The 25256-nt window shown below is 44.4% G+C and overlaps 1 protein-coding gene across 2 annotated transcripts in view; it reads right to left on the bottom strand.

The window, feature by feature from the left end:
• The window catches only part of SLC38A10 (solute carrier family 38 member 10), a 29798-nt gene that overhangs the window by 1951 nt on the left and 2591 nt on the right, over positions 1-25256 (bottom strand). Inside the window, exons 2-16 of one of the 2 annotated variants that reach the window (XM_072112507.1) lie at positions 24828-24945; positions 24451-24496; positions 24101-24194; positions 23725-23868; positions 20646-20770; positions 15840-15942; positions 15495-15677; positions 13813-13924; positions 11494-11600; positions 9018-9171; positions 7029-7196; positions 6282-6710; positions 4826-4915; positions 1934-1957; positions 1506-1655 (exon numbers count right to left, since the gene is read on the bottom strand). In XM_072112507.1, coding sequence (XP_071968608.1) covers positions 1506-1655; positions 1934-1957; positions 4826-4915; positions 6282-6710; positions 7029-7196; positions 9018-9171; positions 11494-11600; positions 13813-13924; positions 15495-15677; positions 15840-15942; positions 20646-20770; positions 23725-23868; positions 24101-24194; positions 24451-24496; positions 24828-24945 — 2047 coding nt within the window. The remainder of the gene's footprint in view (positions 1-1505; positions 1656-1933; positions 1958-4825; positions 4916-6281; positions 6711-7028; positions 7197-9017; positions 9172-11493; positions 11601-13812; positions 13925-15494; positions 15678-15839; positions 15943-20645; positions 20771-23724; positions 23869-24100; positions 24195-24450; positions 24497-24827; positions 24946-25256) is intronic. The other variant, XM_072112508.1, reaches the window with a different exon arrangement.

Here is a 25256-nt window from a genome sequence, read left to right on the forward strand (position 1 = left end):
TTGGGAAAAGCTAGTGGGTTTTGGGTCACATTTTGGGCACTTGATCTCAAAAAGGTTCGCCATCACTGGACTAGGGTGTCCTAGATGTGGGCTTCAAGGCTGAGCCCATGAGGTCAAGCAACCAGACTTTACATAAACAAGTAGTCCACTGTGTGTATCTGTATATAATATGACTTGTAGTAGTTTCTCTGTGATTCTCAGAGCCGGTGACTAGATGCTATGATGTCTCCCACACACTGCACGCAGAACGCAAAGCAAACGTCTGTTACTTGATGGTCTCCTCTCTCACTCAGAAGCATCAGTAGGATCATACAGGACATGATAGAGAAGAACTAAAATGAATCGGGGGCTAAAAATAAGTTTCTCTCTCACCCCAGGTGCTTTATTTCCATCAGTGCCTCTCTATAATGTGCTATATGACCCTGCTGATGCTTCTGAGTGACAGAAGACAGACACAGTCACACACAGGGGGCTGCTGGAGCCAAAACATAAGCTTCTATCTCTCCCCAAGTGCTTTATTCACAGCAGTCCAGTCAGCGCCATATAATGTATTATATCATCTTGCTAGAGTTTCTGACTCCCAATAGACTATATCTTTGCCTACGTCTCATATCTCACTTAGAGACATAAACAGGGTCATATAGGACATTATAGAGAAGAACACAACTGTATTGATGTGAGGAAAGCTCTTGGGGTGACATAAAAACGTACAATTAGCTCCAGCAGCAGCCTCTGTCTGTGACTGTGTTTCTCCTTTTTCATTGAGAAGCATCAGTGGGGTCATATAATACATAATAGTGCTAATGTGAATTAAGCTCTTTGGGCGAGATTGAAACTTACTATTATCTTCAGCACCTTCTGTCTCTTCCTGTGTCTATCCTCTTCGACACAGTATCTGCCTACTCCTAGCCCCCCCTTACATCTCTATAGATCTCTGTGGATTATAAGATCTCGGTCTTGCTCTAGTGAGGTGGATTCAGCAGAGATTAAAGGGCATCTACCACCAGGATGAAAGTCTGTATGCAAATGGACCTGAAGGGCTCCAAGTTCCATTAACCCCTATGGAGCCCCTCTGGCTCATTTGCATGCAGTCCTTCATCCTGGTGGTAAATGCCTTTTAAGGAGGAGGAGGAAGTGAGTCTGATAAGTGGAGAGAGAAGGATTATCCTCATATATAATATTTTGCAAATTGGATAGTATGGACAAGTACTACTAAAGTTGAAACTTCTTTACTGAGAACTCCTCTGTTGTTCCTCCTGGAAACGTATGTATCAATCGGTATTTTGCTTCCCAATGTCCATTGGGGCATGTCCATATTTTGCGGATTGTATGCATGGACATCCTGACAAAGAGGGAATGGTAACACCCCTTTGTCGATTATTCATACATTAGTGGGAGGACTGTACTAATAGAGAGGACCACTTTACCAAACAGTTGGGATTCATGTAGGTGTCAGAGTGTGTCCTGGGACTATAGTGGGTCAGAGGCCGTGCTCCACGTCTTACCCTGCTGCTCGTGGTGGATCTCCATGTGCTGCTCTTTGATCACCTCCAGCAGCTTCTCCTGCTGGTCCAGCAAGCGCTTCTGTTGCTTCTGCTGCTCCTTGATGACCTCTAGCAGGATGGCGTGGTCCACCAGCTCCGCTTTACCCGCATCTACAACACAGAAACATCCAGAAATGGAACGGATCAAGTGAGGAGCCGCAGCAGAACCTCCATACTGCAACTTTATCCATTAAGCCCAGAGGTTAAAGTGAACTGAGGGTGGAGATAGTCATAGTAACACGTACACCCAAAATGGGACCGGGATGAGGAGCCAATCACACCAAAACATGAAGACACAGAGATTAGTCCTTCTACAAGATGGAAGGTCAAGTTAGGAGACAGTCACAGCACACAGGGCTCTACACTACACATACAGTATCTGTGCTTACGTTCTGCCAGCCTCATAAGCTGAGCTGTGAGATCCAGGAAAGCATGGAGGAAGGAGAGAAGAGACGTCACAACACAACAGCAATATATCCTACAACATTGTACTACTTATATCATAGGGGGCAGTATTATAGGAGTTATATTCTTGTACATAGGGGGCAGTATTATAGGAGTTATATTCTTGTACATAGGGGGCAGTATTATAGTAGTTATATTCCTGTACATAGGGGGCAGTATTATAGTAGTTATATTCTTGTACATAGGGGGCAGTATTATAGTAGTTATATTCCTGTATATAGGGAGCAGTATTATAGTAGTTATATTCCTGTACATAGGGGGCAGTATTATAGTAGTTATATTCTTGTACATAGGGAGCAGTATTATAGTAGTTATATTCTTGTACATAGGGGGCAGTATTATAGTAGTTATATTCTTGCACATAGGGGACAGTATTATAGGAGTTATATTCTTGTACATAGGGGGCAGTATTATAGTAGTTATATTTTTGTACATAGGGGGCAGTATTATAGTAGTTATATTCTTGTACATTGGGGGCAGTAGTATAATAGTTATATTCTTGTACATAGGGGGCAGTATTATAGTAGTTATATTCTTGTACATAGGGGGCAGTATTATAGTAGTTATATTCTTGTACATAGGGGGCAGTATTATAGTAGTTATATTCTTGCACATAGGGGACAGTATTATAGGAGTTATATTCTTGTACATAGGGGGCAGTATTATAGTAGTTATATTCTTGTACATAGGGGGCAGTATTATAGTAGTTATATTCTTGTACATTGGGGGCAGTAGTATAATAGTTATATTCTTGTACATAGGGGGCAGTATTATAGTAGTTATATTCTTGTACATAGGGGGCAGTATTATAGTAGTTATTTTCTTGTACATAGGGGGCAGTATTATAGTAGTTATATTCCTGTACATAAGGGGTAGTATTATAGTAGTTATATTCTTGTACATAGGGGGCAGTATTATAGTAGTTATATTCTTGTACATAGGGGCAGTATTATAGTAGTTATATTCCTGTACATAGGGGCAGTATTATAGTAGTTATATTCCTGTACATAGGGGGCAGTATTATAGTAGTTATATTCCTGTACACAAGAGCAGTATTATAGTAGTTATATTCCTGTACATAGGGGGCAGTATTATAGGAGTTATATTCTTGTACATAGGGGGCAGTATTATAGTAGTTATATTCCTGTACATAGGGGACAGTATTATAGTAGTTATATTCTTGTACATAGGGGGCAGTATTATAGTAGTTATATTCCTGTACATAGGGGGCAGTATTATAGTAGTTATATTCCTGTACATAGGGGGCAGTATTATAGTAGTTATATTCTTGTACATAGGGGGCAGTATTATAGTAGTTATATTCCTGTACATAGGGGGCAGTATTATAGGAGTTATATTCTTGTACATAGGGGGCAGTATTATAGTAGTTATATTCTTGTACATAGGGGGCAGTATTATAGTAGTTATATTCCTGTACATAGGGGGCAGTATTATAGTAATTATATTCCTGTACATAGGGGGCAGTATTATAGTAGTTATATTCCTGTACATAGGGGGCAGTATTATAGTAGTTATATTCCTGTACATAGGGGGCAGTATTATAGTAGATATATTCTTGTACATAGGGGCAGTATTATAGTAGTTATATTCTTGTACATAGGGGGCAGTATTATAGTAGTTATATTCCTGTACATAGGGGGCAGTATTATAGTAGTTATATTCTTGTACATAGGGGGCAGTATTATAGTAGTTATATTCCTGTACATAGGGGGCAGTATTATAGTAGTTATATTCCTGTACATAGGGGGCAGTATTATAGTAGTTATATTCTTGTATGTAGGGGGCAGTATTATAGTAGTTATATTCTTGTACATAGGGGGCAGTATTATAGTAGTTATATTCTTGTACATAGGGGGCAGTATTATAGTAGTTATATTCTTGTACATAGGGGGCAGTATTATAGTAGTTATAGTCTTGTACATAGAGGGCAGTATTATAGTAGTTATATTCCTGTACATAGGGGGCAGTATTATAGTAGTTATTGTCTTGTACATAGGGGGCAGTATTATAGTAGTTATATTCCTGTACATAGGGGGCAGTATTATAGTAGTTATTGTCTTGTACATAGGAGGCAGTATTATAGTAGTTATATTCTTGTACATAGGGGGCAGTATTATAGTAGTTATATTCTTGTACATAGGGGCAGTATTATAGTAGTTATATTCCTGTACATAGGGGGCAGTATTATAGTAGTTATATTCTTGTACATAGGGGAGAGTATTATAGTAGTTATATTCCTGTACATAGGGGGCAGTATTATAGTAGTTATTGTCTTGTACATAGGAGGCAGTATTATAGTAGTTATATTCTTGTACATAGGGGGCAGTATTATAGTAGTTATATTCTTGTACATAGGGGGCAGTATTATAGAAGTAGATTCATGTACACGGGGCAGTATTATTATTAAAAAACTTGTCCTTGTCTGTTTGTATGAAATGGATTTGGCACCACCAGATGTGCCAATGGGATGTAACCTGAAAACTCGTTCAGCATCAGAGTAGGTTAGGTGCAGCTGTATAATGGGGCATATATGTGTCATCTGGTGGTCTATAAATACTGGGTGCCATCCATGTGGAAAGCAGAGATGGCTGCCTCCCAGCTTTCCCAGAGACATATACAATTTCAAGGTCATTTTTAACAACCTGCCATAAAAGTAAAACTCAGAGTCTGGGACTCTGGAGACATTGCTGTGTCGGCGCAGTGCTGTGCGCTCAGGGGTCACGCTCGGCAATGCGGAAACCTTCTCACTAGCCTGGATGTTTCATGGCAGGGTGGACACACAGAATAGCACCCACCTTCTTGGTCTTCCGCAGCCTTCATCTCGACATTTTTCCCATCACGCTGCTCTGCTCCGGTGTCACCGGGTGCCTGCTCTTTCTTCTCATCTGGAAAGGTAGGGAAAGGTCAGGTCCAGCGCTCGCCGCCTCCTGTCTATGCACATCTAATGCTGCTACACAGCGCTGAGCCAGGGACCAACACACACAAAGTCACCTACTAATCACATGCCGATAGCTCTCCCCCTACTGGTGAAAGAGCGCTACTGCATTCTCATTCTCTTATATGCAGTAGTGAAAGACTTTACGCTGCTGTTTTAAACGGAGACCATCAAGATCTTAACGAGGTCGTCCCATAAGAATTAGACCACAGCCAATGTTATGTATTGTCCCTGGAGAGATGTGTGATCAGACTTTTGTGTATGCTTTAATAGCAGCAGGACTGTGATATACAGGCGGTCCCCTACTTAAGAACACCCGACTTACAGACGGCCCCTAGTTACAGACAGACCCCTCTGCCCACTGTGACCTCCGGTGAAGCTTTCTGGATACATTACTATAGTCCCAGGCTGCAATGATCAGCTGTCAGGTGTCTGTAATGAAGCTTTATTCATAATCCTTGGTCCCATTACAGCAAAAAAATGTTTTAACTCCAATTGTCACTGGGACAAAAACATTTTTTGTCTGGATCTACAATTATAAAATATGCAGTTTCGAGTTACATACAAATTCAACTTAAGAACAAACCTACAGACCCTATCTTGTACGGAGCCCGGGGACTGCCTGTATAGAATTATATACCAGGAGTGTACTGGGGACATGTCCTTACACTGCTGTGCTCTGTGCTCTCTGGAGCAGTGTTATAGATCTTCTCTGGAGAGATGTGTAATCGGACCTCTGTGTACACTGTTATTAGCATCAGGACTGTGAAATATGGATTTAAATTCCAGGATTGTAGCTTTTCCAAGTGCACAGGAGGCATTTCCTCACACTGCTCTGCTCTCTACATTGAAATGCTTTACAGCCTCTCGCTCTCCAATCTGATTGGCTGCTTAGGTTTTCAACCAGAAGCTGTACACAGTTTTGCCCAATTACAGAGGGAGAAGCTATGGAGCAGATTAATGCAAAGTGCCACAGAGGTAAGAGCACAGCAGTGCTAGGACATCCCCCCATTGAATTCTCATGAGGCTACAATCCTGGAAAATAAATCCATATATCACAGTCCTGCTGCTACTAACAACATACACAGCAGTCTGATTACACATCTCTCTAGGGACAATACATAAGTGGCTGAAGTTTAGCTTGCTTTACCCTACCTTTCGTGTAGATTACAAATTCTCCAGTTCCTTCCAACCCGGATATGGGTATAGCCTCCCCCCCCCACTTCTAGTTTTGGGTCTGTTTACAGTGAGCACATAGAGGTCACCAGCTGAACTCATCAAGTAGCTTTCGATCTCCCCCAGTTCCTCCTCCTCACCTTCTCTGAGCTGCTTCTCCAGGACTTTCTCCACCACGGCCAGGTCAATCTTTGGTAGTTCTCTTTCCACAATCTCTACATCCTTGGCCTCAGCCGCCTCCTCGACCTTCTTCTCCGCTTGCTCCTCCGGGGGCTGGACGTCTTCTTGTTTCCTCTCCGGCTCCTTGTTGGCTAAGCCTTCCTGCTGCGGGGGCTGCTGCGGAGCCGGTTCTTTATCCTCTTTACCCTCAGGAAGTTGCTCTTTCTGTTCGGGTTTATCTTCTACTTTTCCCTCTGGTTTTTCTTCCTTTGGAGCGACTCTGCCCTCATCGGCATCTGGCAGATTCTTCTCCTCAGACTCCTCCTGGTCCTTCCGTTCATCTACGTGGACTTCATCCCGTGGGACAGGAGGTTCATGTCTATGAGCTTCACCCACTGGGATGGCAACACCTGAACGGGAGAGGCGCAAAGGATCAGGGTGGTTGCCAAACATGGTGTGTACAGGTGCATAGAACATAACCAGATTGCCCCAAACCTTTACCCTACAGTGCCTCCGCAGGAGAACCGCAGCATTACACACTTCCCATTAGAAACAATAGGCAATCTGTGTAACAGCAAACCAGAAGTGATGATGTCAGATCACTGACATCACAGCTTCAGTGGTCGCTTGCTATGAATGCAGGTGTACCTACAGATGCCAGGGATTGGCTGAGCAGCCATGCAAGGTATGATGCCAGGGGTGAGCGGGGCATCTTTATTGAAAGGTACCTTGGTCAGGTCTGTCCAGTTGCACTTCTTGCTGTTTCTGCTTTCCCTCCTCCTTTTGTGGAACATCAATAGGTCCTTTAATCTGAGGCTGCTCCACCTCCACCTGCTTTGGCGGGAGCTTGGGTTTATCCCGGTCATCAGCTGCTTCTTCCACGATTGGTTTTTGGACTGCAAAATGGAAAAATTAAATAAAATAAATAAGAAACTAGCAGAATAATGAGTGCAGCTCTGGGGTATAATACAGGATGTAACTCAGGATCCGTAATGTCATGTATGTACACAGTGACTGCACTAGCAGCAGAATAGTGAGTGTAGCTCTGGGGTATAATACAGGATGTAACTCAGGATCGGTACAGGATAAGTAATGTCATGTATGTACACAGTGACTGCACCAGCAGCAGAATAGTGAGTGCAGCTCTGGGGTATAATACAGGATGTAACTCAGGATCAGTACAGGATAAGTAATGTCATGTATGTACACAGTGACTGCACCAGCAGCAGAATAGTGAGTGCAGCTCTGGGGTATAATACAGGATGTAACTCAGGATCAGTAATGTCATGTATGTACACAGTGACTGCACCAGCAGCAGAATAGTGTGTGCAGCTCTGGGGTATAATACAGGATGTAACTCAGGATCAGTAGAGGATAAGTAATGTCATGTATGTACACAGTGACTGCACCAGAATAGTGAGTGCAGCTCTGGGGTATAATACAGGATGTAACTCAGGATCAGTACAGGATAAGTAATGTCATGTATGTACACAGTGACTGCACCAGCAGCAGAATAGTGAGTGCAGCTCTGGAGTATAATACAGGATGTAACTCAGGATCAGTATAGGATAAGTAATGTCATGTATGTACACAGTGACTGCACCAGCAGCAAAATAGTGAGTGCAGCTCTGGAGTATAATACAGGATGTAACTCAGGATCAGTACAGGATAAGTAATGTCATGTATGTACACAGTGACTGCTCCAGCAGCAGAATAGTGAGTGCAGCTCTGGGGTATAATACAGGATGTAACTCAGGATCAGTACAGGAGAAGTAATGTCATGTATGTACACAGTGACTGTGAATAAGGGATACGTGTTGTTAGTAAGAAGATCCCTTTAAGGCCACCTTTAGTCTGTGAAGCAGTACACTCAGTAGACATTATATAGGAGGATGTAACCTATGATGTAGTTGTGGAGTGTAAACAGGACACAAGTGAATTTCCCTGGTGTTCCCCTGCAGGAGTATTTGAGGATATCCAGGTAGCAGCTGTGACCTCCTTTTCCTCCCTGTATTCTGCACAATGTCAGGAAGCAGCTGGAAAGCCCTGATCATAAACACTTATCTGAGACCAGAAGAATCCCCCCTGCTCCTTACATCAGCGCTGGATCAATGTGTCTTCAGATCTGATCTCACATTACAGATCAGCTACAGACACAAACAATAATAACCTGTCCCCTTCCCACGACAACTCACACAACCTGATACACAATTGTTTTTTATTGAACTGATCTTTAAGGTTACATACGATTAAAGCAGTAATGTCTCTTTTAGCTGGTGACAGGTTCCAGTAGCCCATGTTATGCGGATTTTATAAATGCCTTTAACAGCATTCTGAATACTGCCACTACTTTATAAAAATTTATTTCACATTACCTGCCTATAGTGTGTGAGTCCGGGGGAAGGGGGCAGTGGCTCAGTCTCCTCTCCTCCACACTCATCCAGCTCCCTCCCCCCTCCCCTCTACACGTCATGTCATGTGCAGTAAACAGGCAGAGGAGGAAGGGATGGTGCAGACAAGAGGAAGAGTGCATGAGGAGACACAGGCTGCAGCTGCTCCCCCCCCCCAAGATAATGGACGAGTTATCCATACAGGATCAATGCCTGCAAATTATGCACAGTTCAAGGGCTTAAAAGCAGACAGCACCGTATGCTCTGTAGTCGTGGTGTTGGGGTACTACACCTCCTATTGAGGCAATGATGCTCGGGGATCCTCACCTGATATTTTCGGGATGTCTGGCTCCAGTTCCAGCTCTTTGATCCCCTCTTCCACCTGGACATCTGGTTTGACTGGTACAGACGGCTCCTCGGGGATGGTCAGAGTTGTGTAAGTGCTGATCACCAGAATGACAAGGCCGACCCCTAAGATAAACTGTATAGAGGAGAAATCAACACAGCGCCACCTACAGGCTGCAGCCTGAGCACATATCACAACCCAACCCATTACTCACTACTGAACAATTAAAGGGGGTTTCCAGTTCAAGTTGTGGCCAGAACAAGTATGTAACATTTTTGGGGTTTTTTTTTTAGTCTACAACTGGAACCCCCCTTTAATGGCACAAAGTTCTCTAGTAATCGTCCTGGCAAGAGGCACTGATTATAGGCATCATGTGACTATACTACATGAAGAGGGAAGCCTGCCTTAAAGGGGAACACATTCGGATGACGACATTGATGACACCTGATTCCCCCCCCCCTTATCTGCAGCGCTTACCGTATCCAGCCTGCATTCACCTCCATGACAAATAACCTCTTACAGGAAATTGATTTGAACACGGAAACACCTGCTGACCCTGAGGTCAACTGCATCCTGGAGCAGACATCCTCACGCAGCTCTACAAAGGGTTAATCATGGCCCATAGTGGTCCCTTAGGGATGCCCTTTCTTGCTGCACAGAACTGGCCACCCATGGTGTCACTCACCCGAGCTCCAGTACTGCCCGGACCTAAATTTCCTAAGGCTGTGGTTTCCCTTTACCCTGTATGGCTGCCGCCCTGCTGCCAATGGGACCTGAGGTCACTGGAGCACATGGGCAAGGGCAGGACTTCATATTTCGGGTTGTCCTGGCTGGATGAATCCTGGCTTCAAGAATGTGCTCTGATACCTTGTAACAAGCCATGAACCTGTGCAGGCAGGACCTGGTCAGAGATGTCATGAGGCTGGATTCTATTCCATTGTAGCAAGCAGAGATATTGAAAAGAGATATTACAGGGAGGGGAGAACTTCAACACTGGTGTAATGTGCCCTCAGGGGAAAATAAGCAACAGGAGTTTAAAGGAGAACCTGTCAGCAGGTTCTATCCAACTGGAGTAGTCCTTTCTAGAACTCTTTTATGTGAAGTCTCACCCATAAAAAAAAAATCTACAAAGTCTACGACTCTCTTTACCTCATTCTCACATGAGATGAGTCAAGTTTAGCGGTTGCAGGGGGAATGTCACTTCAGACGCCCCTATCTTCTGTTCTATAGCACCTACTAGTGTCATATTAAAGATAAGGACCTCGTCTTTCAGATCACATCAGGCTTGTGGTCCTGTGAGCTACAGACCCAGAGGCAGTTATGGACATAGTAGGAAATGTGAGCTGCAGATAAAGATGCAGTTTCCCCCCCATTTTTTAACTGCCAGAATTTCCAGTTCTGTAGCTCACAGAACCAGATGTGATCTGAAAGATGGAGATTCTTATCTTTAAAATGACACACAAAGCATGTTTGTAGGTGCTATCGAATTGAAGCTACGTGGCTCCTGAAGAGATACTATTGCTGCAACCACTAAACTTGACTCATCTCATATAAAAATGAGGTGAGAAGAGTCATATTTGCCCGACTTTGGAGGAGATTTTTCATAGGTAAACGGGTTACATTTCCCATTATAGCGGGATTTCTAGAAAGGATATTTCATACCCTACCTGAGGGGGCTAGTAGTTCAGTAGGGTAAAACCTGGTGATTGATTCCCTTTAAAGGGGCGTTCTATCGCTCCCCTTTACATGAATGGAGATTTCGTGATCAGTCCAATTCTCCATTTAGCCTGGTTGTGGGGTCAAGAGAGCTTCCTTCTGCCGATAGATGTAGGTCCTACTCTGATCAGGTATGTACATATCCAGTGGATGTCTAATAAAATATCCCAAATTGTAATATCCCTTTAATATAACAGCAGCGCCTCCGCAGGAGAGATGACGCATTACAAGCTGCTATTGTACATCACTGCATTGCTTGTAATGGAACTCACCAAGTCGGGGGTCCTAGCGACATAACAAGGAGAGATTGCCAAAAGGCAAACATTCCCTTTAATGAGGACTGAAGGATCAATGTGTCACATCCCCCCCCTCTCTCCGAACTCCTCATCAGGTTTTACACCAGATCCAGGTGTCGCTGCCCTTAAGGGGTCACCAGGTGACCATATTGTCAGCCGGAATTGAGGGCCGCTGTGAATTAAAGGGACGGTCGCAGGTTCTCATCTCTTCACAGCCCCGATAATTTGCCCTTTTCAACTTCCGCCAGCCCGCATGGTCTCCCGCTTCTCCCTGGTCCCTAACTAAGCCGGTCAAGGCCGAGCGCTTCCTGAAGTGCCGTAATTAACTACTCGTTGGCAGAATTATAAGGCGTTGGCGAGCCGGCCTGTAACATCTGCACAGGGACTGGGGGGGGGGGGGGGGGGGGGGCTCAGCTCACAGGCTCCATGTTATACACCCACTGACCTGAGACGTTAGGCCCTTCTTGTGGATCTTCTTGTAGATGATGGCGGGGCAGATGAAGCAGATCAGGCTCCCCATGGTGGCTCCTGTCAGACCCAGGATCGTCTCCACTAAAACACACAAAGAAGAAAATTTATTACACATTATTATACGTTCATTCATGTAACTATAGAGGTATGAGATGCAGGACTGCAGTCATTTACTAGTCAATGGGAGGACTAAGATTGGCTGCAGAGAGCACAGCAGTGTGAGGACATGAGGAATTTCATTAGCTACAATCCTGAAATATAAAATACACATATCACAGTCCTGCTGCTACAGACAAAACACACACAGGTCTGATTACACAGCTCTCCAAGGGCAGATCCTAACACTGCTTGCAAAGAGAACAGAGCAAAGAAGTGTAAGGAGCCCCCCCCCCCCAGTGCACCCTGAGAAGCTACAATCCTGGAATATATATCCATATATGACAGTCCTGCTGATATTAACAACATACACAAAGGTCTGATTACACATCTCTCCAAGGGTAATACATAACAATGGCTGCAGAGGGCACAGAGCACAGCAGTGTGAGGTCTGATTACACATCTCTCCAAGGGTAATACATAACAATGGCTGCAGAGGGCACAGAGCACAGCAGTGTGAGGACACATCCCCAGTGCACTACAATCCAGGAATATATATCCATATATCACAGTCCTGCTGCTACTAACTACATACACAAAGGTCTGATTACACATCTCTCCAAGGGTAACATATAACACTGGCTGCAGAGGGCACAGAGCATAGCAGTGCCCCAGAAGCTATAATCCTGGAATATATATCCATATATCACAGTCCTGCTGATACCCTGTTTCCCCGAAAATAAGACAGTGTCTTATATTATTTTTTGCTCCTAAAGAGGCACTAGGTCTTATTTTCAGGGGATGTCTTATTTTTTTTTATGAACAAAAATTTACATTTATCATTGAACAAAAAATCAACTTCTCTAACATCCTTATGACTCTCCAAACTCTGAATTTCCTGCTGTATTTCTTGTGACTCCATTTCTATTAGAATCATTGGGCCCAATCTTCCATAAATGACCCTTCTTATCCTGGGAGCTGCTGGGATCACATTTGCAGCACAACAACCAGTGATTTAATTCCATGAATTCTTCCCCATGTCACAACCTTCTGCAGCAACTAAAACATTTACTAATAATAATGTATCGCATGGGGAGAGCTGCTGCAATGTCTGCCGCTAGGTCTTATTTTCAGGGGAGGCCTTATATTTCTAAGCCTGAACAAAATTGTACTAGGTCTTACTTTTGGGGGATGTCTTATTTTAGGGGAAACAGGGTATTAACAACATACACAAAGGTATGATTACACTTCTCTCCAGGGACAACACCTAACACAGAGCACAGCATTGTGAGGACACGCCCCCAGAAGCTACAATCCTGGAATATAAATCCATATATCACAGTCCTGCTGCTACTATACCGACAATACCTTAGTGTCTGACAGATTCATTTTAAAAGGAAATCTATTAACCCCTTCCTATTCTGTTTTGAAAACACATACACCCAAACGCCTAACCCACAGCCGCATTATTATAAAGATGTCAAAGGGAAGACTCCGACCCCGGGAGCTTTAACCATTAGACGCCTATAGACCACCGCATCTAATAAGGGGGCTCCCTCTGCGCCTACAAAAGTCACATCACTTTGCAGTTACAAAACAAACCGACTATTGGATCAGACTGGGTCATCGCCCATAGTCAGCGCTGTTTATGGACTCCTCATAGGCCTCATAGCTGCTCCACCCTCCGCCGGTCGGACCCACCGACTCCGGTTCTGTCTGAAAAGCGCCTTACATTGATGCCTGTTGGCTCGCCCTGTCTGTTTCGGGCTGAGTCACCCCAATGCTGCCAGTATATTGCAGGGTCTCGTAAGAAAGACACAGATTTTATTTGTGGCGTTTGCCAGGCGCGTGTTGTAACCTCACAGCGTGAATCAGACTCGGAGCCAAGTCACAGCAGCGTTGGCACCGGGGGCACGGTCTGGTCTCCCCCTCGTGTATGGTGGGGGAGGACACACTGGGAGCTCACTGTGCAGCTTCTGTACAACGCAATATCTGAAGGCTTCACCTAGGGGGTGCTGTTTATCAAGAAGAGCCTGCTGCTCCTCTGGAATACAGCGAGTCACTTAGAGAAGAGTCAGTTTTTAACATTTTATGTGAATTTCGAGTTACTTTAAAGTATAATGTATTTGTAAAAAAAAAAAATCTCTGGAAAGGCGTTATTTTAACTCAGAGTCTTGACTGAAGGTCTGTAAATTACCGTTTGGTATCAGGATTCCCCCCATCATGGTGCCAAAGACGACAACCAGAGTCAGGGCTTTGAAGCGTAGGGGTGGCATGTATCCTCCGGCTGCAAAGGTCCCATCTTTTTGCTGGAACAAAAAATGTAAAAAAACGGTTACGACCCTTATAATTTTGGGGTGTGGGGCTCCCCAACCTTGGTTTGCAATGCACTGCATTCCCTGGGTTTGGGTGGCTCCCCTTCTCTTTGTAATGTGGTCATCTCTCCAGCAATTTGCACCACACCACCAGAATCCCCATTAATCCACATGGGCTTTTAAAGGGATTATCTCAAGCTTCCATGTTATCCCCCTATCCACAGTGCAGTGGATCTACAGGGACCCCCACTAATCATGGGAATGGGGTCACATTAATGAATGAAATAAAAAGTTACTGATCAGCCCTGCTGCTCCATTCACTGTCTAGGGGAACAAAAGAGAGAATGAATCGAGGGGCAGTGCTCACGCTTAAAGAAAATCTACCATCACAATCCATCATGATAAACCAGGGACACTTACTCATAGATCCAGGCACCGGGACTGTGATAATCCGCTGATATTTAAATTATGCAAATGAGTCAGAAGGGCTCCAGGGGGTGTTGCCAGTGCCCTTCCATACTGTAGCTACAAAGACTGAAACACTGTCTCAGCCACTCTGCTCCCTCAGCACTCTTCCCGCCCCGCTGTAATCTCACACAGTGGGAGGGGGGAAGTGCTTCTGCACAGTGTAACAGCATGTGAAGCTACAGCACGGAGGGGCTCTGGTAACACAGCCAGAGCCCTTCAGGCTCATTAATATAATTTTAAAAGTTTATTTTAGAAGGAAGGAGGCCAGGGATAACAAATCTAAGAGCATCACCACAGTCACGGTGCCTGGATCTGAGTAATTGTCTCTGGTTTATCACAATTAATTTTCTTTAAAGGGCAGGGGTGGTAGGTGGATGAATGGGACGTGAGGATAGCCCTTTTTGGGCTAATCCTCACGTCCCGGCTATCTTTTAGAAAAGTTTATTGCAGGCATATGCAAATTTATTTATGCGGCTACTGGGGTGTGGAGTAGCCGGACACGAGGCTACTAGTCGCGGCTACTCCACGCCCCAGTAGCCACGTTACTCTGCCTACCATTTAATCTTCGTCCGAATCCCCCGGCATCTGCGGCCTTCTGCGCATGCGCAGTAGCTCCGGCCCTGGAGCCGCGGCCGTGCAGCCGAAGGCCTGCGTTCTGCGCATGTGCAGAACGGAGGGACTAGGACGAGGGTCGTAGCTGCGTGCCGAAGATTAAACGATAGGCGGAGTAACGTGGCTACTAAGGGTGTGGAGTAGCCGCGACTAGTAGCCTCATGTCCGGCTACTCCACGCCCCAGTAGCCGCATAAATAAATTAGCATATGCCTCCAATAAAGCTTTCTAAAAGAAACCCGGGATGTGAGGATTAGCCCAAAAAGGGCTATCCTCACGTCCCATTCATCCACCTACCGCTTCTACCTTTATAGGTAGAATCGGGGTGGTAGATTCCCTTTAACCTTCAGCTGTATTGGATAGGGGAAATAAGGACCCCTGTTCCTGTGATTGGTGGGACCCCAAGTATTCGGATCTCCATTGACCAACATGTACCGTGTATATAAGGGAACGCTGCATATCTACCTGCAGCGTCCTGTACTCACTTGTTGCTCAAACAGCAGTGTGTTCAGGGCTTGTCTGCAGGGCAGGATCATCATGGGAAACCCTACAGCCACCGACATCATGAATCCCACCCGGATCATCTCCGTCACCAGGTTTGAAGGAAAGTTCACCAGCACGTTACCGGCAATGGTGTCCGTAAAACTCACGTAGCCAAAGAAACCAACCTGGGGACCAGAGCGGAGGGCGTTAGGGTGTATGACCTGGAATTACATGCATTATCACACTCCTGACTCTAGGGGGCAGTGTTGCAGGAAATACATAGGACCCCTCTATATATATAGCTGCTGGTGGGCGCCATGGCTCCTGCGGCTGGTGAATATTCTTACCAACACGTAGAATCCGGTCACCACATTCAGGGACGAGGCAAAGATGGAGCTCATGGTCTTGACGGACGGCTCGTCCAGGCTGTCGTACGTGGGGAGGACTTGTCTAAGGGGACAAATAAGGACTTCGTTATAAAGCTGAGAACACTGAGCTGCTTTTGGAGGGAAACAGTCATATTTTTATAATCCTGGACATCCCCTTTAAGAGCAAACGTCCGCTGTTATATACAGCACAGTCATAGAGAAAAATAATATGTAACTTCTTCAATCGCACTGGGGTTTTGTACTCACACTGCTGTGCTCTTAGCTCCGAGCATGGGGCTGCTGCTCGGGTGTTGTGGGTTGAATTCTTTATCGGTCACCCAGAGGTGAGCAGCTCAAAGAAGTGAGCTCAGAGCACAGCAGTGTGAGGAAAATCACAGTCTATCCACAGTCCTGCTGCTACATAAACACACAATGGTATGGTTATATAGATCTCCAGGAACAATAGCTACAATGTCTTCTTTGCAGAAAACACAGAGCACAGCAGTGTGAGAAGCTACAATCCTGGAATATAAATCCATAGATCACAGTCCTGATGCTACTAACAAGATACACCAAGGTCTGATTTAACAGATCTCTAGGGACAATACCTAACACTGTCTGTAGAGAACACAGAGCACAGCAGTGTGAGGACACCCCCCCCCCATTACACTTGTAAAAGTTACTATCCACAGTCCGGCACTTACTCATAATATACACAATTGTGTGGTTATATAGATCTCCAGGAACAATACACAACACTGTCTACTCTGCAGAGAACACAGAGCACAGCAGTGTGAGAGGCTACAATCCCGGAGTATAAACCCATTTTTACATTTCTGCTGCCACAGTAAGATATGGTTATGGTTATACTACCTAACAATGCCAAAACTTACTATACGCAGCGCGCTTACTCCCTATACGCAGCGCGCTTACTCCCTATACGCAGCGCGCTTACTCCCTATACGCAGCGCGCTTACTCCCTATACGCAGCGCGCTTACTCCCTATACGCAGCGCGCTTACTCCCTATACGCAGCGCGCTTACTCCCTATACGCAGCGCGCTTACTCCCTATACGCAGCGCGCTTACTCCCTATACGCAGCGCGCTTACTCCCTATACGCAGCGCGCTTACTCCCTATACGCAGCGCGCTTACTCCCTATACGCAGCGCGCTTACTCCCTATACGCAGCGCGCTGACTCCCTATACGCAGCGCGCTGACTCCCTATACGCAGCGCGCTGACTCCCTATACGCAGCGCGCTTACTCCCTATACGCAGCGCGCTTACTCCCTATACGCAGCGCGCTGACTCCCTATACGCAGCGCGCTGACTCCCTATACGCAGCGCGCTTACTCCCTATACGCAGCGCGCTTACTCCCTATACGCAGCGCGCTTACTCACTATACGCAGCACACTTACTCACTATAGGTGCAGGCTGTGATACAAAATCCCTTTAAATTACAGTGGTTTTTATGGTCGCATCAATAAAGATTTATTTTTAATATCCCTCCTTCCTGCAACTCAAAGAAAACATGTTTTATCTATATCCATGGAAAGGCGCCTCCTTAACCTTCTCACAGCTGAGAGTTTGTGACATTGCTACCATTCTAGATAATGCTCTGGGTTATATTTTAGTGACAGTGGTATATTGAAACAAACTGGGACGTGACAGATTATGGTTTAGACTGGAAACAAGTGTAACAAACCCTCAGCTGTGAGAAGCAAAAGTTGTTTTTCGCTTTTGTTTTGGGCAAAGACCTTTCAATGACAGCAAGTAGAGATCCTGAAAAAGGAGAGAAATAGAAAAAAATAAAAATAAAATAAATTGCAGAACTTTTCTGATTAATGGATCCAGCAGGGGCTTCCCACAATCCCCCTGTAGCTCGGCATTCACACTGCGCTCCCTCTTCTCCTCCTGAGATTTCCAGAGACTGTGCAATGTTAACATTTCATTATGAACGTGTGAGAAAATGAACGAGCTGCCTCTGGATGTGAGAGGCCGGGGCAGGCGCTGACAGATGACGGGACGCCATGGCTGTGCAACCGGCAGCTACACAGGGGGCGGGCAGCAAAGAGGCACCAAGGATTACAGCCGCCATAGGGGTAATGTTACTGTAGTGGCCCTTAAAGGGATCCCGTCAACAGGTTTTACCCCACTAAACTACCGGCCCCTTGATGTAAGGGATGAAACGTTCTAGAATTCTCTCTCTTATTTGAATTCTAACCCGTTTATCTATATATATAAAACAAAAATCTCCTCCAAGGTCGGCAGAGAAGAGTCATATTTTACCCGAGAGGAGTCAAGGGAAGGAGCATTACTCCAGACGCATCTTCCGTTCTGTAGCACCTAGAATCATGCTGCTGGTGCCATATTAAATATAAGAATGTCATCTTTCAGATGACATCAGAACCCGGAGATAGCGGCAGTTAAAAGTTTCTTTTTTTTTAAAAAAAGACGGGAATTGGGTTTTCATTTAAAGCTCACTTTAGCGGCCGTATCTCACACTGCTGTGCTCTTAGCTCTCTGCAGGTAGTGTTAAGTATTGTCCCTGGAGATCTGTTTAATCATACTTTCCATACTTCCCTCCCAGTAAAAGATGGAGTAGACTTCTTGGCTGAATTGTAAAACATCCATGGTGGAGGAGTAGAATGCACAGAGCACAGCAGTGTGAGGCCAACGTCTGCTTAGTTACTGATCAACATATATGGTAGAGGTAGAAGCAGGGGGATGAGAAAGTGAGTGATGAGCTGTAATAGCCTATTAGATGCCACCCAGCTTTCCCAGAAGCCTGATCATTGGTCACACATTACAGAACCAGCGTGATGATATGTATATGTAGTGCCCCCATCTGATGGGGGGGGGGGGACACAGGCCGCCACGTCACTGTCACCTCCTGTGACAAGCGCTGCCCGCTGAATGAGGCCTGTCAGCGAGACTTCCAGGATTGCAAACACTTAGTGAAGGTGCTGAGAGACATATGGCATCTCCCCACCCCCCATCGTAAAGCCCTGATCCCTTTACAATCAAAGCCCCGGCAACAGGATGAAGTTCTACAAGCCGGGCCATGAAATCCGATCCTGGTGACACCAAACGGGAAGCGCGCCCACGGCTCTGCCACCGGGAGACCTCGTAAAGCCATCACTTTGAAGAACTTTCTAATCGTTTTACGGCCTCTCTATCAGGGACGTGGGTCCTGCAGTTCCGGCTCCGGTGCGCGGTGATGTGTGACAGACGCCCGTGGGGGCCTAGGGACTGCATTGAGATGTAATAACCTAGCACGGCCACTGTACAATGGATGGAGCCTGCTGCCTGAGGCTCTGCCTACTGTAACCAGGAGGAGCCATGTGTCTGATCCCAATAGTCACAGCCTGGTTCTGAGGGTCCAAACAAGCAAATAGAAATGTATGGGATGTGTCAGCAGGTAGGACAATACCGCAGCCATCTGGAGAGATGTGTAATCATACTGTAGTGTATGCTGTTAGTAGCAGCAGGACTGTGAAATATGGATTTATATTCCATTTCTGTTACTGTGTACTTACACTGCTGTGCTCTGTGCAGGCAGTGTTAGTTATTGTCCCTGGAGAGATGTGCAATCAGACTTTTGTGTATGATGTTTGTAGCAGCAGGACTGTGAAATATGGATTTATATTCCATTTCTGTTACTGTGTACTTACACTGCTGTGCTCTGTGCAGGCAGTGTTAGTTATTGTCCCTGGAGAGATGTGCAATCAGACTTTTGTGTATGATGTTTGTAGCAGCAGGACTGTGATATATGGATTGATATTCCAGGATTGTAGCTTCTCCAAGTGCACTGGGGGCATGTCCTCACACTGCTGTACAGTGTTCTCTGCAGCCAGTATTAGCTATAGTCCCTGGAGAGCTATGTAATCATAACATTGTGTATGTTGTTAGTAGCAACAGGACTGTGAAATATGGATTTATATTCCAGGATTGTAACATCTGGGGGCATGTCCTCTCACTGCTGTGCTCTGTGAGATCTTGAGACAGTGTTAGGCCTCGTATCTGTAAAGATGTGTAATCCTACCACTTTGTATGATGTTAGTAGCAGCAGGACTGTGATATATGGATTTATATTCCAGGATTGTATATCCAAGTGCACCGGAGGTGTGTCCTCACACCACTGTGCTCTGCGAGATCTTCAGCCAGTATTAGGTATTGTACCTGGAGCGATGTATAATCATTCTGCGGTGTACGATGTTAGTAGCATCAGAATTGTGATATATGGATTTATATTCCAGAATTGTAGATTGTTCAAATGCACCGAGGATCATGTCCTTACACTGCTGTGCTCTTTGATCTCTGCAGCTAGTGTTCGACATTGTCCCTGAGAGAGGTGTAATCATAACTCTGTGCATGTTGTTAGTAGCAGCAGCACTGTAAAATATACACCTATATTCCAGATTGTAGCATCTCCAAGTGCACAAGGGGGGCGTCTTTTAGCAGTAACCAGAAGCCTGCAACAGCTTTAACTCCGCTATAAAGTAGGTCAATGCAGAGAGCATAGAGCACAGCAGTGTGAGGACACACCACAAGTACACATGAAATATCTACAAACCTGGAAAATAAATCCATATATCACAGTCCTGCTGCTACTAACAACTTAAAAAAAATGATTACACATCTCCCCAGGGACATCACCTACACGGTCACACCTGCTGACAGGTTTCCTTTAAGACCATACACTGCTACACCGTGCTGTAACAGCAATAACAAACTAATCTCCAGTATATTCACAGCGAGGAAGATAAGGAATGGAGATACTCACGACTGGCAAGCAAAGGACATGCCGAAGATCGGTATGCAGCGGAAGACTCCCTCGAAGCGCACATAGCTGACCTCCTTCATCCACTCACCCCGGAAGAGGCCATGCTTGAAGGAGGACAGGATAATCTGTGTGCAGAGAGACCAGGATATAAGGCTGGGGGGGTTACAGTGTAATAATGTACCCCCTCCCCCCCTACACATTCCTGCAGATACCCAGGCCGCTTCATCCGGGTCATGAACATTATATATCAGATAAGTGACTGCACTGGTGGGATGTAGGGACACACTGACCCTTGCCTTTACCCTGCATATATCACACGCAGCCGAGCTGAACGTCCTGAGGCACCAGCCAGGGCCTAGAGGGAAACTACCTGGGGCAACGCTTGGCATCAATATAAGAATAACAGGTAGTGGGGGCTCTGCGTTGTGCCTGGTATCAGGGGGGAAAGCGTCTATGGGCGGAGCTTTGGACAGAGACCCCCTCCCACCACACATCTTAGCCTAATGTCAAGAACACTGTACAAACCCCCATGACAACAGTGCCTGGAAAATCTTAATAAGGAATGTGATATTCAGTGTCTGTTCTTATACATAGGGGGCAGTATTATAGCAGTTATATTCCTGTACATAGGGGGCAGTATTATAGTAGTTATATTCCTGTACATAGGGGGCAGTATTATAGTAGTTATATCCCTGTACATAGGGGGCAGTATTATAGTAGTTATATTCTTGTACATAGGGGGCAGTATTATAGTAGTTATATTCTTGTACATAGGGGGCAGTATTATAGTAGTTATATTCCTGTACATAGGGGGCAGTATTATAGCAGTTATATTCTTGTACATAGGGGCAGTATTATAGTAGTTATATTCTTGTACATAGGGGGGCAGTATTATAGTAGTTATATTCTTGTATATAGGAGGCAGTATTATAGTAGTTATATTCTTGTACATAGGGGGCAGTATTATAGTAGTTATATTCCTGTACATAGGGGCAGTATTATAGCAGTTATATTCCTGTACATAGGGGGCAGTATTATAGTAGTTATATTCTTGTACATAGGGGGCAGTATTATAGTAGTTATATTCTTGTACATAGGGGGCAGTATTGTAGTAGTTATATTCTTGTACATAGGGGGCAGTATTATAGTAGTTATATCCCTGTACATAGGGGGCAGTATTATAGCAGTTATATTCCTGTACATAGGGGGCAGTCTAATAGTAGTTATATTCTTGTACATAGGGGGCAGTATTATAGTAGTTATATTCTTGTACATAGGGGGCAGTATTATAGTAGTTATATTCTTGTACATAGGGGGCAGTATTATAGTAGTTATATTCCTGTACATAGGGGGCAGTATTATAGTAGTTATATTCTTGTACATAGGGGCAGTATTATAGTAGTTATATTCCTGTACATAGGGAGCAGTATTATAGTAGTTATATTCTTGTACATAGGGGCAGTATTATAGTAGTTATATTCTTGTACATAGGGGCAGTATTATAGTAGTTATATTCTTGTACATAGGGGCAGTATTATAGTAGTTATATTCTTGTACATAGGGAGCAGTATTATAGTAGTTATATTCTTGTACATAGGGGGCAGTATTATAGTAGTTATATTCTTGTACATAGGGGCAGTATTATAGTAGTTATATTCTTGTACATAGGGGCAGTATTATAGTAGTTATATTCTTGTACATAGAGGGCAGTATTATAGTAGTTATATTCTTGTACATAGGGGGCAGTATTATAGTAGTTATATTCTTGTACATAGGGGGCAGTATTATAGTAGTTATATTCTTGTACATAGGGGCAGTATTATAGTAGTTATATTCTTGTACATAGGGGGCAGTATTATAGTAGTTATATTCTTGTACATAGGGGCAGTATTATAGTAGTTATATTCTTGTACATAGAGGGCAGTATTATAGTAGTTATATTCCTGTACATAGGGGGCAGTATTATAGTAGTTATATTCCTGTACATAGGGGGCAGTATTATAGTAGTTATATTCTTGTACATAGAGGGCAGTATTATAGTAGTTATATTCTTGTACATAGGGGCAGTATTATAGTAGTTATATTCCTGTACATAGGGGCAGTATTATAGTAGTTATATTCCTGTACATAGGGGCAGTATTATAGTAGTTATATTCTTGTACATAGGGGGCAGTATTATAGTAGTTATATTCTTGTACATAGGGGGCAGTATTATAGTAGTTATATTCTTGTACATAGGGGGCAGTATTATAGTAGTTATATTCTTGTACATAGGGGGCAGTATTATAGTAGTTATATTCTTGTACATAGGGGGCAGTATTATAGTAGTTATATTCTTGTACATAGGGGGCAGTATTATAGTAGTTATATTCTTGTACATAGGGGGCAGTATTATAGCAGTTATATTCCTGTACATAGGGGGCAGTATTATAGCAGTTATATTCTTGTACATAGGGGGCAGTATTATAGTAGTTATATTCCTGTACATAGGGGGCAGTATTATAGTAGTTATATTCTTGTACATAGGGGCAGTATTATAGTAGTTATATTCCTGTACATAGGGAGCAGTATTATAGTAGTTATATTCTTGTACATAGGGGCAGTATTATAGTAGTTATATTCTTGTACATAGGGGGCAGTATTATAGTAGTTATATTCTTGTACATAGGGGGCAGTATTATAGTAGTTATATTCTTGTACATAGGGGGCAGTATTATAGTAGTTATATTCTTGTACATAGGGGGCAGTATTATAGTAGTTATATTCTTGTACATAGGGGGCAGTATTATAGTAGTTATATTCTTGTACATAGGGGGCAGTATTATAGTAGTTATATTCTTGTACATAGGGGGCAGTATTATAGTAGTTATATTCTTGTACATAGGGGCAGTATTATAGTAGTTATATTCTTGTACATAGGGGCAGTATTATAGTAGTTATATTCTTGTACATAGGGGGCAGTATTATAGTAGTTATATTCTTGTACATAGGGGCAGTATTATAGTAGTTATATTCTTGTACATAGGGGCAGTATTATAGTAGTTGCACAGGAGTCAATTCAAGTAAGCCGTGTACTTACCACAAACATAAAAATAGTGTAAAACATAAGCGCCATGGCACTAAAAGACTGTATGGACGCCATCATGTTACGTTGCAGGCTGAGTGGTAGGACGATGCACAGTGAAACCATGAACAAGAGAAAAATGCGAAAACCTTCTGTCACCTTGAGGAGAAAACAAACAAAAAAAAAAATTAAGAACCTTCATTATACTCATTGTCATACCCACTTTAGGAGTGTAAGGCCTGCATGGTAGATAGCCGCGGGTCTGGTGGGAACCTGCTCCTCTGGTTTTTAATAGCAGGGCAGGGGCAGCCTTGTGGTTCTGTGTGAGATGCACATTAGACATCACCTAGAATAGTCTAGAGCACCGTGAAATAGACATGGTCCAATTTACCTGCATTCCAAGTAACCGTGCAAAGAAGGAGGAACCGAGGTCTCCAATCACAACATAGAAGGCGATGCAGGTCCCCAACATTAGGCCGATCATACTGTGGAAGACAGCAAGATGAATGTGCAGAAGAAACCTGAACTTAAGTTATTATTTAAGGGGGGGGGGGGAGTTGTGCAGGAATATAATCAAGTACCTCCTTACACTGGAGGACCCGCTATGTAGCTACAAGCCCATACATTTTAATGTGAATTGTGCAATGCTTTACTTCCCCACAAGGGGTGCTGCAAGGAAGCTGAGCACTTGGCAGGTTTCAGCCAATCGGTGGGATCCAAGAAGATGACATCACAGCTTACCTGGTCTCCACCAACATCTTCCCTGCCTTCCCATAGGCATGAAAAGCTGCAAAAAAAAAAGATACACAGAATCAGGACAATATGAGATGTGAATATCACTGACCGGACAGACAGCAGAAAGTAAGAGGATTATTTTTGTTGCACATACAACCCCATTAGGCATCATATAATATGTTAAAGCATCACTGGGTCTCAGAAGCGAACCCCCCACAATTAAATACCAGCAGCTAAAAACATTGGAAATGGAAATGAAACGTTGGAAATGCTAGATAAAGATCCAGTTCCTGCTTATAATTTAACTGCCTGTAAATCCAGTTCTGTAGCTTGCAGAACTGCTGTGGGCTGAAAGATGAGATTTGTATCTTTAATATGCTTACCGAGACCCGCGTAGGTCCGCCGCTTGCTCATGCTGGCCGTTTTCACCAGGAACATACAGGACTGATGGGTCATCCAGCAGCAGAGCATGAGGAGAAGGATGCCCAGCACAAAGCCGCACTGCAAGAGAAGACACAGCGTGAGAGGACACGGCCCAGAACATGGCACATCCAACCAGGAGTCACAGCACGGTGCTGGGGCCCAGAACATGGTACATCCCACCAGGAGTCATGGCACGGTGCAGGGGCCCAGAACATAGCACCTCCCACCAGGAGCAACAGTACATAGAGAGGGGCAAGCACATGGCACATCCCACCAGGGGCCCAAAACATGGCACATCCCACCAGGAGTCATAGCACAGTGCCGGGGCCCATAACATGGCACATCCCACCAGAAGTCACAGCACGGTGCGGGGGCCCAGAACATGGCAC

This window comes from Engystomops pustulosus, chromosome 6 (genome assembly GCF_040894005.1).
Source record: "Engystomops pustulosus chromosome 6, aEngPut4.maternal, whole genome shotgun sequence".
NCBI classification, from domain to species: Eukaryota; Metazoa; Chordata; class Amphibia; order Anura; family Leptodactylidae; genus Engystomops; species Engystomops pustulosus.